This window comes from Trichoplusia ni, chromosome 18 (assembly GCF_003590095.1).
Source record: "Trichoplusia ni isolate ovarian cell line Hi5 chromosome 18, tn1, whole genome shotgun sequence".
NCBI classification, from domain to species: domain Eukaryota; kingdom Metazoa; phylum Arthropoda; class Insecta; order Lepidoptera; family Noctuidae; genus Trichoplusia; species Trichoplusia ni.
In genome coordinates, this window is record NC_039495.1 from 6,626,236 (window position 1) to 6,644,587 (window position 18,352).

General features: G+C 35.1%; 3 protein-coding genes across 5 annotated transcripts in view; 1 reads left to right on the top strand and 2 right to left on the bottom strand.

Annotated features, from left to right (window-relative positions):
- LOC113502827 (rabankyrin-5) overlaps nt 1-18,352 on the bottom strand; it is a 49,145-nt gene that overhangs the window by 12,751 nt on the left and 18,042 nt on the right. The window lies entirely within an intron of this gene.
- On the top strand, nt 725-16,155 carry LOC113502832. 2 transcript variants are annotated; one of them, XM_026884559.1, is made up of 5 exons: nt 725-1,279; nt 6,977-7,116; nt 12,858-13,031; nt 14,610-14,766; nt 15,701-16,155. In XM_026884559.1, the coding sequence occupies exons 2-5, from the start codon at nt 7,062-7,064 to the stop codon at nt 15,822-15,824; spliced, it is 510 nt and encodes a 169-aa protein (XP_026740360.1). In that variant the 5' UTR covers nt 725-1,279; nt 6,977-7,061; the 3' UTR covers nt 15,825-16,155. The 2 variants fall into 2 exon arrangements, with proteins under 2 accessions (XP_026740360.1, XP_026740361.1); XM_026884560.1 differs by having other exon boundaries at nt 725-1,189.
- LOC113502829 lies at nt 7,123-11,064 on the bottom strand. The gene is made up of 2 exons (XM_026884557.1): nt 9,027-11,064; nt 7,123-8,944 (listed from the first exon to the last, which is right to left on the bottom strand). The coding sequence occupies exons 1-2, from the start codon at nt 10,262-10,264 to the stop codon at nt 8,185-8,187; spliced, it is 1,998 nt and encodes a 665-aa protein (XP_026740358.1). The 5' UTR covers nt 10,265-11,064; the 3' UTR covers nt 7,123-8,184.

Here is an 18,352-nt window from a genome sequence, read left to right on the forward strand (position 1 = left end):
TAGGTGATGGTTACCACCTTGGTGGCCGGGACGGAAGGTCACTGAACACTGAACAGTCAGATCTCAACTCTATTAACACCAAATAACCTTAAAGTAATACAAAATTATTGTGAAGATAGCGCAAACAGACGTGTGACCTTAGGAGAAATGACGGTGCAGTTTTTTTTAATAACAAAAATATGAAAATTCATCAACTATTTTCACTAACTTCTATTATCTAAATCTAAAGTATCTTTTTTTAATTTGTTCTATATCTAAGAGGCGTACTTATAGAGAAGAGACTATAATCGATAATGAACTCAAGTGTTGATCTGGCGTGTCAGGGCTGAGTCAATTGGTTGATGTGCGCACCGCGGTGCTGGTTGACGGACGATGTCGGCCGGATGGTAGTGCTCGGTGTAATCATGTAATGATGAACCGTATCGTCGCTCTGTTGGATTCATCAGGAATTCGTTTGACTATTTCGTTTTGTTTTTTTTAAGTAAATTGTTCTTAATGTAGACTGTAAAGTCGAATAATTATTTCTACTTGTTATTGTGCCAATCATTTACACAATTGAACAGGCGATTGATTGAAAGTCAATGACTTTATACGTCAGGTTTGTTTAATGCTGACTTAGATTAATTTTACTTGGACTAATCATAGCCTGAATATTTCGCAGACTAATAGATATCTTTATTTTGTCATGCGACGACTTTATAATTTAAAATTTTTATATTAACAAGTCCAATAGTTGAAGATCTTGCAAATCAATTTATAATCAAAATAAAATCGATTTCGGTACAGGGTCATACAGCGTAAAGTTTGTTTTCTAACAATTCTGTGACCGCGGTTTGAGTGAGTCTTGTCGGTGTTGCTCAACACGCGGCGACGCAGACGCAGATTAGGTGTGCGTCTGTGCGTGCGCGGTCTCCGCACTCCGCAGGTCCGCGCCCTTCGTTACGTTTGTCACAAGTCCTTGCGCGAGAAATGTCTGAGCTATTGTCTTGGCATTGGCCGGCCAGTCAGCCGCCGACTCCCGACGGAGCTACACGTGCAGTTATATTAAATCCACGCAACATAAACGAACACACGTGCTTAATTACGAAATCGAAGCTGTGTCAAACTAGTGTAAAATAATATAAAAGCAAATTTTTATACAGTCTACTCGAAGTGCATTTAATTTACGTGAATGTGTTAATGTTCAACAGTAAGTAAAGCATGCTCGTATGCAAATTGAAATAATTTCGGAATATTGCACTGCGTTGTCTGCCAAGCCGGTCTGTCAAGTTGGAACCAAGTAAGCAAAATCTAAATTTAGGTCTTTACAGCTTTGGTACGCTAGTTAGACATAATGTAGAGTAGTTTGTTACACGATAAACGTAATGATATTTACAAACGAAGTGCTAACAGCTCTCATACATTGCCTCGAATCAATAACATGTTATAAGTAAACATTTGAATTGTAACCATCCCATTTGGCATAAGCAAACTTTACGTCATCGAAAGATGGGTAAACAGAAGTCATCACATGTCGTTAAAAGTTAAACATTACCAAATAAATATGTATTACTTAGGACCTATTAAAGTTAGTAATAACATTGTTTTGGGGGAAAGTCAAGGTTACTTGTGTGAATTATATAAAATCGATTAGAAGTTCGGCCGCGAGTGCAGAAGTCCATTCATACAGACCTTGAAGATGTAATCATACATTAGCTTGCAGCTGAGTATGTTTACTTAGTAATACACTATGATACACGTTTTCAGGGTTATCAATTTACGAGAATACTGCCGTGTATCACGGAACAATTAAAATTAACTTTCCTGGAATTATAAGACCAGCTTCCTGTTTCCATTGTACAGTATCGGTTAGTCATTCAGACCTCACTAGAAAATCTAGAACTTAATGACATTAAAAACAAATTGCAATAACAGTTTTATTATACCAACCGTTCATGTAATTTCAAATGAGTTACTACCTATAAACTTAAGGCGAATTAGTCATAGCCCAGAACGAGTTCAAGAAAATAATGTTGTCCTTTAACGCGATATTGCATAAATCCTTTTTGTTTGTTTGCGTGTGCTAGTACTAATTTCTTCATCGTAATTGTTTCGTAATTGTTTCTTCATCGTAAATCTTATTATGCACATGTTGATTTAGTCACGAAACTCTCACGTCATTGCCATTAACACAAATTCGTTTAGATTTTATTATTCAATTGTCATTTGGAATGTTTCATTGACCGATGCAGTAACTTTATTCACATTACCTAATTTATTTTGTATTGGTCCTTGACACTGATTACCTAGGTATTTAATAATATTAAAAAAACTTTTAGCAATCAATAGTTATTGGTGGAATAGGCTATAGAAGCACAACCATTAAAAATATCAAGGTTACCGATCTCGATCATAAATTCTGCTATTACAACAGCTGTCTTGCAAAATATCTCAACTTATAATTTTGTGAAATCGTTTAGAAGATTTAACATTTTTGGTTTTAGTAATATTTTATTATGGCCTACACTAATAACTTCAACTTGCGAAACTTTAATAAAAAGCAATATGCTATCGCTAATATGATTGAATACGCTATCAATAACGTTTATTGGAGTCCAAGAGTTTTAAGAATCCATAAAATCAATGTTTTAAAATTAAAACTCGCAGAAAATCTATATACTAATATATAAAGCTGAAGAGTTTGTTTGTTTGTTTGTTTGAACGCGCTAATCTCAGGAACTACTGGTCCAAATCTTTTTGTGTTGATTAAACCATTCATCGAGGAAGTTTTTAGGCTATAAACCATCACGCTGCGACTAATAGGAGCGAAGATACAATGGAAAATGTGAAAAATCAGGGCAGGTATAAATCATAACTTATATCTTCTAACCACGGGGACAAAGTCGCGGGCAACAGCTAGTATTCAATAAAATTAAACACAAACAAACATTAAATTCCTTTTCGGGATGTAACTCAAACGCGTCAAAGACCAACAATTTAACGTGGAAAAGTACAAAAACAAACTTAACATAAATTCAGTTCATCTATTTTTACCGAAACCCAATCCAAACGTTCTGTTGTAAACTTTAACCCTTATTGTTAACCACCAAGTATTACGAGGCCGGTCATTATAGCTGTTATTCGACCAATCGGTACGTATTCTAAGTTCAATGTCACGATATTTGTAAAACATTCTGATATTTGAATAAATCGAGTTTTGTATTATGGCCGGTTTACATTATCATAGTGTTTAGGAGAGTGATTTAGTACTACTCCTCGATTTCGATTATACTTTCCATTCAATTAGAATCTAAATAGGGTCGGTTAATCTTTTTGTAAACGCTATGTAGGAAGCCCCCAACCAGATGCGATGAACCGATGACTTATAAACGGTAGCTGGTCCGGACTAGACACGAAAGGCTGAGGACCAGGTGCTGTAGTGCAATAGGAGGCCTATATCCAGATATGGATCTCGATAGGCTTAATTGGTTGAATATTTTTATTTCCAGTAGCATCCTGTTCATATAGACGAGACAGAATAACAATATAGTGAAAGAAGTGCAAACGTTTGTTCCCGCGTATACTAAAATACTTGCCTCCCTACTTGCACTCTCCAAAACTCGATGATAATGTAAACCGTCCTTTACTAAACAATTTGCATTACAGCGTATCGGTCACGATTATGGGCAAAATAAACAGAGCAGAATCATCAATAAATATTGCATATTAGTTGAATCTTCACAATACTTAGTAATTACTTGTCTTGCGTAATTACGTGCTAATGGATAGAGTTGTCTTTGTTTGTACTGTTAATGTTTTAATTACGATACTTTGTGCACGAGCGACGATTGTTTAGTTAAGTGAGTCCAAAATCAACATTGTCTTAATACAGCTAAGATAAAACAAAGGTTTTAATATACAGCAACAAGTTATAATAACAATTTGGCGATTACATTGAAATAATCTAATTTATTTACGAATTGGCCTCGTGTATGCACATGCGTATTTTGAATAACATCGGCCCTTGCCAAGTGATAGTTTTTCCGCTCTACATTTTGAACTGTGACTAATGTTATTCATTCTGTGTTATTAAGGAAATCCAAATTAATATGTTATGATATAAAATGTTTTAGACACACAATCGTTATCTATATAGGAATAGCTCAAGAATGGGTCATGTGCAGACTTATTTTTATCTGCAATGCTTCACAGTTGATACTACATCGACCACTTGCTAACACTTGACGGTTTTTGTCGGCTAGTCGACGGTAACTTAATACTTTAAAAGCTTTAGTAGTTGCTAGGCTTGTTATGCAAATAACTTTACAACTTACTCGTACTAGTTTCAATTAACATTATGCAATGCAATTTATAAATTATTAAAATACGAGATTACCATGAAACTATGTTTTCTAACTCTTTCTATTGTTTCGTAAAGGTACGTTACCCTATTGCAAGACATTGACCCTAATTAATTATTTGAATTCAATTAGCATAAAAATATTGTTTGTAGAGCCTTCAACATATAAATACTTCTTATACTCGTTTCTAGAAATTACGTAGAGTTGCCGTTTTTTATAAGGCGGGGGAGTCCTCATAGACACCCGCTCCCTCGGGGGGGAGGGAACGGGTAGTGTCAGACTCTTACTGACTATACCTGAACCACCCTGCTACGTCATCCGCGCTTTTATGTCGGTCTTTGGCAATGCGTTGCAATCCATCACACACCGACCGCGGGACCAGAGTTATGCTGCCTTGTCTAACTCATGAGGCTCATCATAATAGATTCTATAAGCGATACTTTAATATGCAAATTTTAATAAGATTCATAATAAAATAATATAATTTTACATTAAAATTTCAAATGTCCTTAACCTGCCAACGGCAAAACTTAAAAATAAAGTGATGTAACGATCTCAGAGCAATGTTGAAAGATTAAGGTGGGATGAAACCGGAATATCAAGACATATGGCAAAAGAACAATAAACAAGACCAATGGCCGCTAACGTATTTAATTACGTTATAAATTTATCGATAACTTAAAAAAATGCGTTCTACTCTCTTGTTGACATTCAGTAACGTAAAGATGTACTTTGATAACAATAGGACTTAACGATCGGATTACAATGTTGTTACATATTTTCCTCTTTTAGAATCAATAGTTATTTTATTACGCGTCTAGTAGTTTGACAAGTTTGAAATGCATTCGTAAGTTAATGATCGCTACATTAATAATCGTAGTGGGCTCCGTCTCCGTCATACACATGTAGACTTTTGTTGCTCCATTAGGCGTAGTATAAAAATCTATATTAATGTATCAAAACAAAGATTCATATGAATTCTAAGTTGTATGATTTATAACCGCGGTAACAAGAGTTAGTTAGCTAGTCTTGTGTAAGAATCTGCTAACTCAAATATTCAGCCTGTATTGAATAACCATTATATTCGTTCAAGTACACTTAAATTCTCGCTTACCTTGTAAGTGGGCACTACAATAGCCGACTCACTCATCGATAGATACGAGTTTAATAATATGAACACCATCATATGCTATCGATATAATTTGATACAACTTCGGTTAATTCAGCAACGTAAACATACGGGTTACCAACATTTTGTAAGACAGTACACGTAAAAATATCGGCTAATCGGTTTTATTGATATTTCATTATGTAACTGACAGCTTTAATTTAATATCACTGTGAATATACTTGCTACAACACAACAGCCCGAACAGTTTCGAAGTCAACGCTATCAGAAAAGAAACCGGCCAATTGTGTAATCCTTAGGTACATTTTTAAAGGCGTGAGACAAATGTTCTGATAATACAATTTCATGGTTGGACTAAGGCAAGCCTCGTACGCAACACAGTGTTGTAATTCTCTGTGTTTGCACTTCTGAACTTGTTCAACTGATCCAATTAGGTACAACTTCGGTTATGTAATGTGGTTTAATTTTATTTTAATCTCAATCCTAAACAAAACGCGTTTAAACAAGGTTAGATGTATTGATAGCTTATGTAATGCTAATTGCGTAAATATGCAATTTCTCTCAATTTATACGCCTAAAAATGTCGTTAATATCGGTAGGCTGTAATCGGAACAAGTCTCCAATTATCGCTGCGATCTTATCTAACAAAAAAAAAAACTGTATGAGCTATGTAATTGCTTGGAACATATTCTTTTTTAGTTTTTATCTTGCGGCATTTAAGAAAATCTTTAGCAAAAAACAGTATTAATGATTCAATAACACATAAACCTAAATAAAGTAGGAATATCAGTATTTGAAATCAATTGATTGACCGGTATAAATCGATGTAGTAGCACGATTTAAAAATTTCACCTTTCATGTAAAAGCGCGGAAATTTCAACATATCTCTATGATTAAAAAAAAACCGCTGCCAATATAAATGAGGTCTTATTTTAAAACCATAATTATTAATTACGAATACATTTTCATTGGTCAAAAGTCAACCCTGGGCAGAGAGAAAGGCATTAAATAAGCGTGTCAGGACCTTGTAAATAACACGAGTGCGCCTATTCAAGTCTACAGTATTGAGCGCGTTGCAGTCATGAAGGCAACATCAAATCAGAGCCAATTTGATGCTAAATGTATAACAGTTCGTTCTCGGTAACTGTCGGGCGTCGAGTCAGGCACGTGTTGTGTACCGGCGCAGAGACTCCGATACCTAGATATACTGGGTTTTTTATGGGATACTTGAAAATGTTTTATCTTGTATTTCGATAGGGGAATAACTTTGGCAGATGAAAGTTTGCTTTTAAACTTTATAAGGTTATTGACAATCTCCGTAGCTGGCATCTTAAGTAATCATCACATTTCATCGGAAGTTAAGCTTGAAAATAATTTAGCTGTATAATTAAAGAAAAGTTGTCGAGAAGGGATTTGTGTACCTTTATCTTTATTATACATTCCAACTTACGCACATAGTACAAAGCTCAAATGTAATATTTCTAAGTCCCAATTTTTCATTTTACAGATCATTGAATGAAACCTTCAATCACAGCGAAGAACTGCACTTCTAGTAAGACAACCAGTACAAGTGTGATAATACATAAATCAATATGGAGCATCGAATACTAGCCGTGGTGTACGCCGTCCTGTCCTTGATAACAACAGGTTTGTACAGCGATTCTTATTTATATCTAAGTGCAAGATGACTGAGTTCTTTAAGGAGTTTGTCATGCATTGGATTATTGAATTATTAACCACAGGTCCATTGCAAAAGAGAATAGGAATCCCAATTTCTCCAGAAACTTCCATAGGATGACAGTTTCATTAAGCAGTTTTATAGTATATATAGTTTTACCTTATACTTTCTTTCTTTAGTGTATTGCAATTGCTTTTAACAGTAGGTATTTTTTTCTGTTAACAGAGGCATAACTATCGTATTGCATACGAGTTTCAGTGTTAATGAGCATTATACAATAAAAACAAGGAATGGTTAACCCGGAAATATTGACTGTATAAACTTCCCAGTAATGTTACAATTTGTTCACAAGTGATTATGTTCGACGGGGAAATCATCAATTTAATTTACACGCTTGAGTGGACTCGACGATCTTTATGAATTACTTCAAGACATTGAACGTTTGCTTTTGTTTACTGTCTAAAAAGTTAATGTTTGCGAGGGCAAGAAGTTTTGTTTGTTTTATTTCATGGATGTGGACGAGTACGCGTCAACGTCCTCATTGTTAAATTAATGATCTATAGCATTTCTATTACCATTTTATTTTTAAATTAAAAGCTTCATCAGTGCCATATCGTAGGATGAGATAAACACACAGGAACGTCCAATCCATATAAGAAGGCATTGTCAGTCGACACAAAAGTTCAGATAGGACAGTATTTGTATAGGACCATTGTTTATTTGCGGTCATACAGTTTGCAATAAATAGATGTACATTATACTGCATAATAAGTATAATAACAGTTAATAAAGACAACCGTAAACCTTAGTTACCAGATGAATAGTTAGGTTATCGTTTATTGAAAACATGGATAAAGTGGCTTTACATAAAAATGCTGGAATGTCAATCATAAGTGACAAAAACTTAGAAATAAGTTCAATTTATATTAAAAAGCTAAATTTTTATGGTATAGTTTGGCTAACAACTTTAAAGCCTATAAACGCGCACATTCACAAAACAATATTTTTTACCTACTGCACAAACTGAATTTATGGCTCTAATTATTTGTTTGTCTCACAACACCGCTAAACAAATCGTAGAGAATAAGGGAAAATAAAGCGACGGGTGCGAGCACGGCCACCAGCCTGTAGCCCGGCGTGGGGTCGCGGAAGTCGTAGCAGAGAGCATGGAACCGTCTCCCTCTCTCCACGCACCTCGAACCAGGCTCCCCGATCTGATAGATAGCCTCGTTCATGTCACACTGAGACCCTCCGTCTTCTCCAAAAGTGTATCTAGCCACCAACCGAGCAACGAGCCCCATGGTACTGTTCTGTGTAATATTTAACTTCTCTCGAATCCATTTTTTCTTGTAAACCTTTCCCAGAATGTCTATATCAGAAAACCTTAAAGAGTAATTAATATGGTGACTGGTATGTTGTAGATCCGCCTCATCGAAACTCTTCACTGGACTTAAAGCGATACCAAGACTTGCTAAAAACTCTGGTTTAGTTATAGCGTCGGTTTGGTTCTCCAAAACTGGTTTATGTGTGATGAAACCGCAAAAATACTTGGTTTCAATGTAAAACGGAGCACCGGGAGAAAAGTTACACACGACTCTTATATCTCCACCAACTTTTTTACCATATGCACATCCAATTTTATGAGTATCAGCCCAGAGCAATTGGACAGTGTAGTAAGTCTCTCGTGTTATATGACCACATTCTATGTCAGTCGTCGTTAACTTCTTACCGGCAGCCGCAAACCAAACGTGAATGCAACCAATAATAGGATCAACGTAACATTCGTATTTTGGTATACTGAAAAAAATGACTGTATTATTATTTTGACTAAAAGGTTAATTTTAAAATATTACTTATACATTGTATACAACGAAAATACCATTTCGAAGCCTTTTCACTTTTAAAGGAGTCTATACAGCAATGCCTTGCGTATTTTGTACATTCGAGCTGTGTAACATAGGTGCCCTCAAGAGCTGAGCATGAGGCAGGCCCTGGTAGGCACTGGTGTAGCCAAGCTGCAGCCATACTTTCAAGGTCAAAGTCGTAAATTAACTGGTTCATATCGGCAGCTTTTGGTAAATGCGGATATAGATCTGTTTCTCCATTAGCGATACGATTGCGCATTGAATTAATCGTATTCACTAAACCTATTTGTTCAATCATTGATGGAGTTGAAACGATATAACCAGCCCTGCATAACTGTGAGTTAGATCTATCAGAGAAAAGGCAGAGCGTATGATCCCCATAGCAGGGCCCTGCGGCACACCACTTGTTCATAGTTTGTGATACAGGTATGTAAAGCGGCCTAGAGGGTTGACTCGGCTCGTTAGTGGTTTCAATTACGTTCTTAAGTTCACCAGAATACATGAGAAAAACCTCATTAGACTTCTTAGCCTGTCCCAATTCACCGTGCAGCATAGGTAACTCCCAGCATTGAGTAATTTCTGGGACATACCAGACATTATTGTCTAAAACGCTGTAATTACTGACAGCATCATCATTATCTTTATTTACACTTACTGCTGGTACTAAATTATAAAAGTCAATAGATACTTTCGGATGGGTATTTTCGGTCTCTGATTTGACATTTTTTAGAATGACAATTTTATTGAAATCGAATTCAGTAGTTTCGATACTTTCATTTTTATCACGTAGCACTTGATAATTAGTAATGTTAAGTGGTTCTTCGTAATTATAAACGTAGTCTTTAGAAACATCGTGCAATAACTTCTTCTTTGATACATCATGAAAACTGTGACGCAACATCAAATTAGGATCATATCCGACTTCTAAATCTTCTGCCTTCGTATCGAAATATTCGTTAGACATGTCGTTAGGTTGCTTGGACTCAAAAGCTTTATTTACCATGTCTTCTTCAATCTCCGATAGTCCTTCATACTGTCCGTAATCGGATTCTTTACTCTGATTTAAATTTTCTTTATAAGAAGCATTCAAGTATTTTCGATGATTGGTCTGTTGTTCATCGGCTACAGGTTCAGGCAAGGTTGCATTTGCATTTTGTTCTTGGGGCTCTGGCTCCTTGCCGAGGTAATAATCTACACCGACGCATCGGCACTCCACGATGATAAAAAATAATAAAGCGAAGACGGATTTCATGGCTCAAACTGTCAAGTTACATTATGACAATTGATCGTTCATACTAGATTATGTAAACAAATCAAAGCGAATTTTTTACTCCTGGTACCTAATTGTATATTATGTTATAGATTTAACATAACGGTTGTATATATTTAAATAATTACTAATTACTGAAAGAGAGAAAGATAGTAAAGGATTAGCGCTAGAGATATTTTTCATTGAATTTTAAACTTACAACTAAACTAAGCTAAATGAGATGATGATTTCATACCAAATGTTAATACATATAAATATAGGTATGTATTAGAGGTCACTGCCCGACGCCCAACCTACTTGACGTTGGATAGTTTTCTTGATACAAACAGATAAAACTATATCTTTATTCACTTACTTTTTATCTATCCAAAATTATAGAGCAGCCAAGTATATTTTTTTATATCGCTGCTTCACGAACTTAGCTAACGCTATAGATAAATCTATAGCAATTATTTCAGAAAAGGGACAATTCCAAGAACAAGCGTCCAACGAAGCGCATGCGTAATGTAGACCTGCGTAGGAGTCGAACATGACAAAACATTGTGACTCACTCAATATACATACAAAATAATAAACATGGCGGTTAAACCTCTATGTTATAGATGTATAAGAATATTATTCTAAATCCATTAGCTACCATATAGTCATCACTTAATCAGTGTTGCGATATCATGATGACAAATGTAACGTGTTTATAAGACGCGAATTCAAAAGTAGCAATTTCATACATAAAAGTCGTGATTTTAAACTCGATCCATGCGTTAGGGTCGATAACCTGAACAAGTCAGTAAGTATATTAAATTGTAGCTAGCACGTTTCGTTCGCTAAACATATAATATTAAATACAACTAACTTGCAATCTATCTCATTAGCATTGCGTAAATGAATGACGTTTCAGCGATTTCTTGTTAATAATATATATTATTATAAGCAAAATTAAGTAAATATATTTATTTTTTAATAAAACGAAACCCGCATTAAGGAATTTAATCCTTGTGTTGCCCGCGACACTCGCGGGTTTCACAAACATTCAAATCACTCGCACAAAGATACCAAGACTCAGAACAGGCATTTGTAGATAACACAAATGTTCGCCCTGCGCGGGGACGAACCCGCGACACAACGCGCACATTGGGTTTGGCGGTGTAACCTCAACCATTTGGGTATCCGTGCAGTACATTGAAAAATACAGGAACGTGTTATTGAAAGGCATGTTAGGCGCACATGAAGATGAGTCACGGACCTGTCGCCGCCACACGCCGCGGTGACGCAACATATTCGCCAAGTGCACTACACTTCTGTCAAGTACATTCCTAAGCAAGCGAGAGAACACGATAGTTTTGCCATTTTAACAAATACTCCGAATCTGATAACAACTGATGTTTGGAAAATACAATTCGATATGGTCGAGCAATTTAAGAGTATATTCATATGAATATGTTATGTTTGAATAACGAACATACATGTATGAAGATATATGAAGTGTTTCTGCAATTTTGACATTTAGCAATGATAATTTCCATGTCTTAAACAACGATTAAGTTGACAACGTATTAATCATAAATGCAGAATGTGACTGTAAGGCCGTGCTAATGTTTGTGACATTTAGGTAAATGCATAATAATGTATATTCTGAAAAGTCCTTAACACTAATTTGCTCAATCCATTCTACAATAGTTAACATAATTTGTCATAAAGGAATAATGATCAGGTGTTGTGTTTGGAGTTTATAATAAATTTAGTCTATGCATTATGCAATTAATAGCTTTTCTTTCATTTGAAAACTTTGTATCTGGCGCTGTCATTCAAATCAAAATTATAGTTATGGTGTGTCTGGAGATCGCGTGTAAGCACTAAGTGTAGCGATCGAAATTGACTTCTGGGGCCTACCACCAGTTCTTAAAAAGAACCTTGTTGTGGGAACGAGACAGCGAACTACACAGCGTAGAGCAGCATCTCTCTTCCACAACACCAACAGTCTTACTTCAAGCAGTTCTTCAACTTCTCATCTAATACCGGAAAACATGGCGGCGAGCACGCGATGTGTACTTAATCATACGTCAGTTACACCAGATCATGATAATAGGCGTAACCATTGAAATATCGGAACTAAATGAAAAAGATGCAATTCATTTCCTAAATTTATATATTTTTAACACGCACGTTCAAATTTGCAAGATCGTAACGCAAAAATGAATCGTTTCATAAAAATAACTGGTATATACAATGTGATTGAATTATCGGAATCGGATATAGTTTGGTAATGCCGGTAATACACGCTAAAATCATATATGTTTCAGAAAAGAGATTTCAAATTACATGCCAATGTGCGCTACAACAACGCCTAACGCTTACATGTGGCCATTAACTTGACACGTGGCAACTGTCCAGATGACAATCGTCACCTATTATTCAAACCGATCGTCCATCGCCAGCTAAACCAAGCTAAACTTCAGTGCGAGTCTAGTCTACACATGCTAGGTTTGCCGGCGTAATTTGCGATAGACGAAACTACGCTAAACTTTTCATTTTGAAATGAAGTCAGAGTACTCATCATTACATTATACTGTTCCAGGAGTATCATCGCTACAATGCTACCAGTGCCTGATCAACCCGCCCCCGGGCCACTACTACAACACCACGAAGCGGCTCTGCGTTCATTTCGACCACTCTGACAAATTCATAGTGGACTGCCCGTATTCTACAATGTGCATGAAGCAAGAGTTCCATCTCGATATACAAAACGGAGGTATGTATAACATACTTGCCAAATTATGTCTACTTCAGTAGGCGGTATTTATAACTTAATACACGCCACTCACAAATTACATCACTTTTTATCAGTCAAAAAAAAACGGAATAAGTCCTTACCCCCGCAGCGTCACAAACATCATCTATACTAATATATAAAGCTGAAGAGTTTGTTTGAACGCGCTAATCTCAGGAACTACTGGTTCAAATTGAAAAATTCTTGTGTTGAATAGACCATTCATTGGGGAAGGTTTTAGGCTATATACCATCACGCTGCGACTAATAGGAGTGAAGATACAATGGAAAATGTGGAAAACAGGGAAAATTATTCATCTTCGAGGGCTTCCGTTCAAAAATTCCTAACTTATATCTTCTAACCACGCGGACGAAGTCACGGGCAATAGCTAGTATTAGATTAAGGTCAAACAGTATGTTAGTGTTGCTGTAGTCGCTGTAGAGAAGCAAGGCAGAGCTCTACACGGAGCAAAAGAGCGTCACTTTTTCATAGACTTCCTAGTATATGCAAAATATATCCCGCTTCTGTCCGTGTGTTTACTCTCCAGCAAAATGCTTATAAAGATTTGTTATATTTTATTAGCTCTACATAATATACAGGTTGTATAGGATGTTATCCATTTGGAACCAAACACGACACCAACACAATACTTAATAAACAGAGAAGGAAGTACTGTCTAACCGCAGAGTTAATTAACACCGCCAATCAAACTGGTATTGATTAGTAATGAACAACATTAGTTCATGCGTCAATTGTCTGATATTACATACTTTGTGTTTTTTTGTAGACATGTTAAAGTATTGGCCTTGAAGTAACATTACGTGTAACAAGGTATTATCTGATGAATATCAAATTAACAACTGCAACACGAAAACAGGTCATTTTGAAAATGAGACGAAAATGACGAAATGTCTAAGGTTTCACTTAGTTTCACTTTCAAGGATTTTTAAATGAGAGTAATTAGTGCAAATCAAAATGTGCGTAATCAACGAGCATAACTCAAAGAATTGAGACCTCTCGTCTTTTACATAATATTTTTTTCATAATATATTTTTTATGATTTCGCAAAGAGACATTCTATTACATACATACGAGACTGCGGTACTCTACTGATGATTGACTGTAGAAGCGTCATCAGTTTTAAGTAGCTGTAAATCTCAAGTTACTATCACTTCGAGGTATAAATTACCAAGAGATAAATATTTAAGAACGTCACATAATTAAGAAGTATTTATTGCAGTGTTTTCAGGTTAGAATGTCATATACATTTGAATATTGAAGTACGAAGTACACACAATTTTTAATAATAAAGTAATATATGCAGATTTTGTGTTTTGCGTCATCAGTTATTTTCGGGACAAAGCACTCTCTCGTTTCACACTCTCGAATGATTAAAAATTCACATTACCGCCATTTAACCAACAGTTTTTTTGAATTTTGAAACTGGTTGAAAATTCATAAATATTAAAAACAGTTGCACCTTAATTAACTTTTTATTTAAAACGTTTATAAAATAAGATATTTAATAAATATTAATAGCATTTATTTTAAAATTTTCAGTGAGAATAAATGGCATTCTCCGCGACTGCGCGCCTCAGAAACACGAGTACCAGGATTACAAGAATGGAAGGTGGTCACCGAAAATGGAGATATTGGAACCTTATGAGGAGGGTTGCTTGAATGTAGACGACAAGGGCGAAAGAAGTACTCCTACTAGGTAAGCATAAAACTTTTATAAGTTTTTTATAAAAATCTATTATTTTTATAAGAACAAGCGCTGTATATAAACAAAGTCCAATCAAAGGACTCCAAACTTGATGGAGGCACATCGTTTTATTGTAGAGGTCCGGTAGAGATCGGTTCCATGTCACACAAATATCATCAGACAAATTTCAGCTTAATCGAAAACCGGTAGGCGGATAAAATTTAACTTACAAGACAAGAAAATTAAATAGAACCGTCTCCAAACTACAGCAGTCAAAGTAATGTAATAACTGGGCAGTTTACAATCAGCTTGACATTACCAGTATTACTACACCATTACAGAATCAAGTTTACACAGCAACACTGCCAACACTTGTTCTACTTTCCGTTGCATTGTAATAAGCTGGTACCCAATATTTTTTCGTAATTTACACATTTAATGCTTGATTTTGATATCATTTTGACCGAATTATTTTTCTTGTAATATTCTACAAAAAACTAGGAGTTGCCCGAAGGCCCGGTAGCTACATATCGAAAATGATCCCACGGTTACATAAAATCGAGATAAAAACTATGCCATGTGCTAATCCTGGTTATAAGCTATCTATGTAACAAGTTTCGTATAAAACCGTTCATGGTTTTTGCATGAAAGAGGAATAAGCATCCATACAGACTTGCGCATTTATTAGATAGGATATACCAGGTATTATTTTCATTCAATTTAGTATGCAACTGCAATATCAGAGAAAATGTCACCTGAAGGCCTTTTTGATTGAGAAATCTATTCACATGTTCAGCATCAGAGACAGTATCTCAATGCTCATATTTTTACTTTAATCTGACTGTAATACTTCTTAACACTTGAATGTCATGCTAATGTCCCCGAGTCTAATCCTCTAAAGATATTTATATGTTAAATACTTTAATTATGTATTTTTCCTTTTCAGATACTGCTACTGCCGAAGTAATTTATGCAACGCATCACCAACGACTAGCCACGAAGGTTACACGGATATTATGGGTGTGATTGTAGTTTTCAATCTCATGAAATACATCAACAGTCTAAGGTAGTAGCAACAGGAATGCTTAGGGAATTGTAATGTTACGTCAAGTTGCCGAAACACAGACTAGTAAGAAAATGGAGGGATTAAGCAAATGTGAGAGCGAGAGGGGAATACAAATGTGATAAATATATTCCATAAAATTGTGTAGAAGTATTCTCGTTTAAAGGTATTACCACAACGTGACGTCATAACGTGCGAATGTATTTGCTCTACTACTCCGTGCAGGCAACATCCCGCAATATTTTGTGATATATTATAAAGGGTATTGTGACTTTTATTTAAGACATTTAAGTAATTTTTGTATATTAAAGAGGTATTAATTTAATACTATAATTTACGTAAGTTATTTATAGATGTTTTTGGAAAATAAATACAATAATATAATTTTGTAATTTAAAAAATAAATTAAACGCATTAGGTTCCTACATGTAATATTAATTGAATATATTCAGTGTTAAATCATTTCGCATTCCTTAAATTACAAATACAATATTACATGCCATGGATATTCCAAAAAAATGTCCGCAGAGTAATGTCAAATTCTCATATGAAGTTGCATTTTGTAAAGCGAATATATAATAATTTGGACATTAAATTTCCAAAAGTAATATTGTAAAATTATGTATATCATGTAGGGTCATAATATTGAAAATGTGTCAAATGTTAAACAAGTTAAATATGTATATCCTAAGAGGAAAGTGCTCATAATTTATCAGTGATTAAAATAAAAGAAAACATTTAACACATAAGTATCGTCATTTACGCACTAAGTCATTTTTATAAATAAGTACTGGAAAGTAAGAAAACAAAAGTCGTTTTATTTTATAATATTTCTTCCTCACCTTTGACTTCAGTTTTGAAATACTTGAGAAAATTTATTGGAAAGTTAATTACACTTACTCAGATTTTCACTTATTTCAAAAGACAATTAAATACTTAGAGAACTTTTGTCGTTTTTGTTTTCCATTTAAAACATGGTTGCTATTTATCCAATAGCTTTTTATCAAATATATTGCCATTTTCATGATTTGCTTTTCTGGATATAATATATTTCTACTTTTAAAGTGAGAAAATATTGTTAAGTGCTTCAAATCTAGTAACCTATGCGTAACTGAAAATGTCCTATAATTTAGCATTTTAAATCTTTAAGAATATAAATTTTCTTTTTTATCTACGATTGATAGTCAATATTTTTTATTTAGCCAATCCATACTTTTAATCATTTTTTCTTTGCTTCGCTCAGATTTTGCTTTTAATGCTGCCCCCAATAAGAGGCCTGAAAAAGAAGCTTTTGGTTCAGGTTCAGCATATTTTTATAATACTAATGATATTAAGAGTGTATATTATAATGCACTTTTTCACTTTATTCGAGAGGCCACACAAGTTATAAATAATGTGTTGTCAACAACCTCTTATCTAAAGGTCAAAAACTTGACACTTCTAGATACGGCTTACTTATATTAAAGGACACCCAGAAATCTGTCAATTTGACCTTGCTTGAACCAAACTCAGTAGATTTACGGCCGCCCAAATGTCAACGAGTTGCCTGAACTAACATATGGAAACTTCATATAGAAAAAAGACTTGTTATACTATAATACACATATGTATTTATATGCTATTTTGTAAATCTAATATGGGTATGTTATAACGCCCAACGTACACGAGGCACTGCAACTTTCCAACATCTGACAACTGGCTTTATCGGATGGAATTCGTAGAGTATCGGAAACTAGCATTTCTTCATGTTCGACGGGCCTAAGACAATGTTGTGATTATAATACCTAATTTTAAGGGAACTTAGGGGTAGCCCCAAGCCATGTTACATTCCTAAAGCCACAAGCGTAATTAGATAACACTTAAATATATGGAAATGACATTTCGTTTCGTATAGTCACATAACTTAGAGCTGTGATTTTCATACATTCGAGCATTTTGGATCAACTACAATGATTGTCGAAATATTACTTGGCTAAGTAGCTGTTACTATTTATGTGTGACTAGTAAATTGCATAACATTTAAATAAAGAACTAACGAGAATACGTCTCTTTTTCTTCTGTAAAAACAAACATGGGACACAGTGCCGTATTATCCATAAGGCACTTTAGGCCAGTGCCTAGGGGCCCACTATGACCAGGCCACCACCAAAGAGGCATCTAAAAAAAGCTCGATAAATTTTTCACTGAATGAAAACACTTGAACTACAACACTTTAACTTTAACCAGGGGGCCCCCACTCCCTTATTGCCTCGGGGCCCCTGGGCAGCTAGATCCGGCCCTGATGGGACACAATCCAACAATGTGATAAAAAAATCACTTGCTAGTATGTCATTCTTAACCTTATTAACGTGTTTTCAGGTGTGAAATTTAACATAAAGTGTATAAGAGTATTTACATTGTTTTTCTGTTCTTATAGTTATGAACGAGTTTAGTACTTTATTATGGAGAATCGATAGAGGGCGTCGAGACTAGTAGGGAACTATAAGGAATGTCTGGAATTCAATGAAGTCACGCGCGACTGGCCAAGGGATGTGC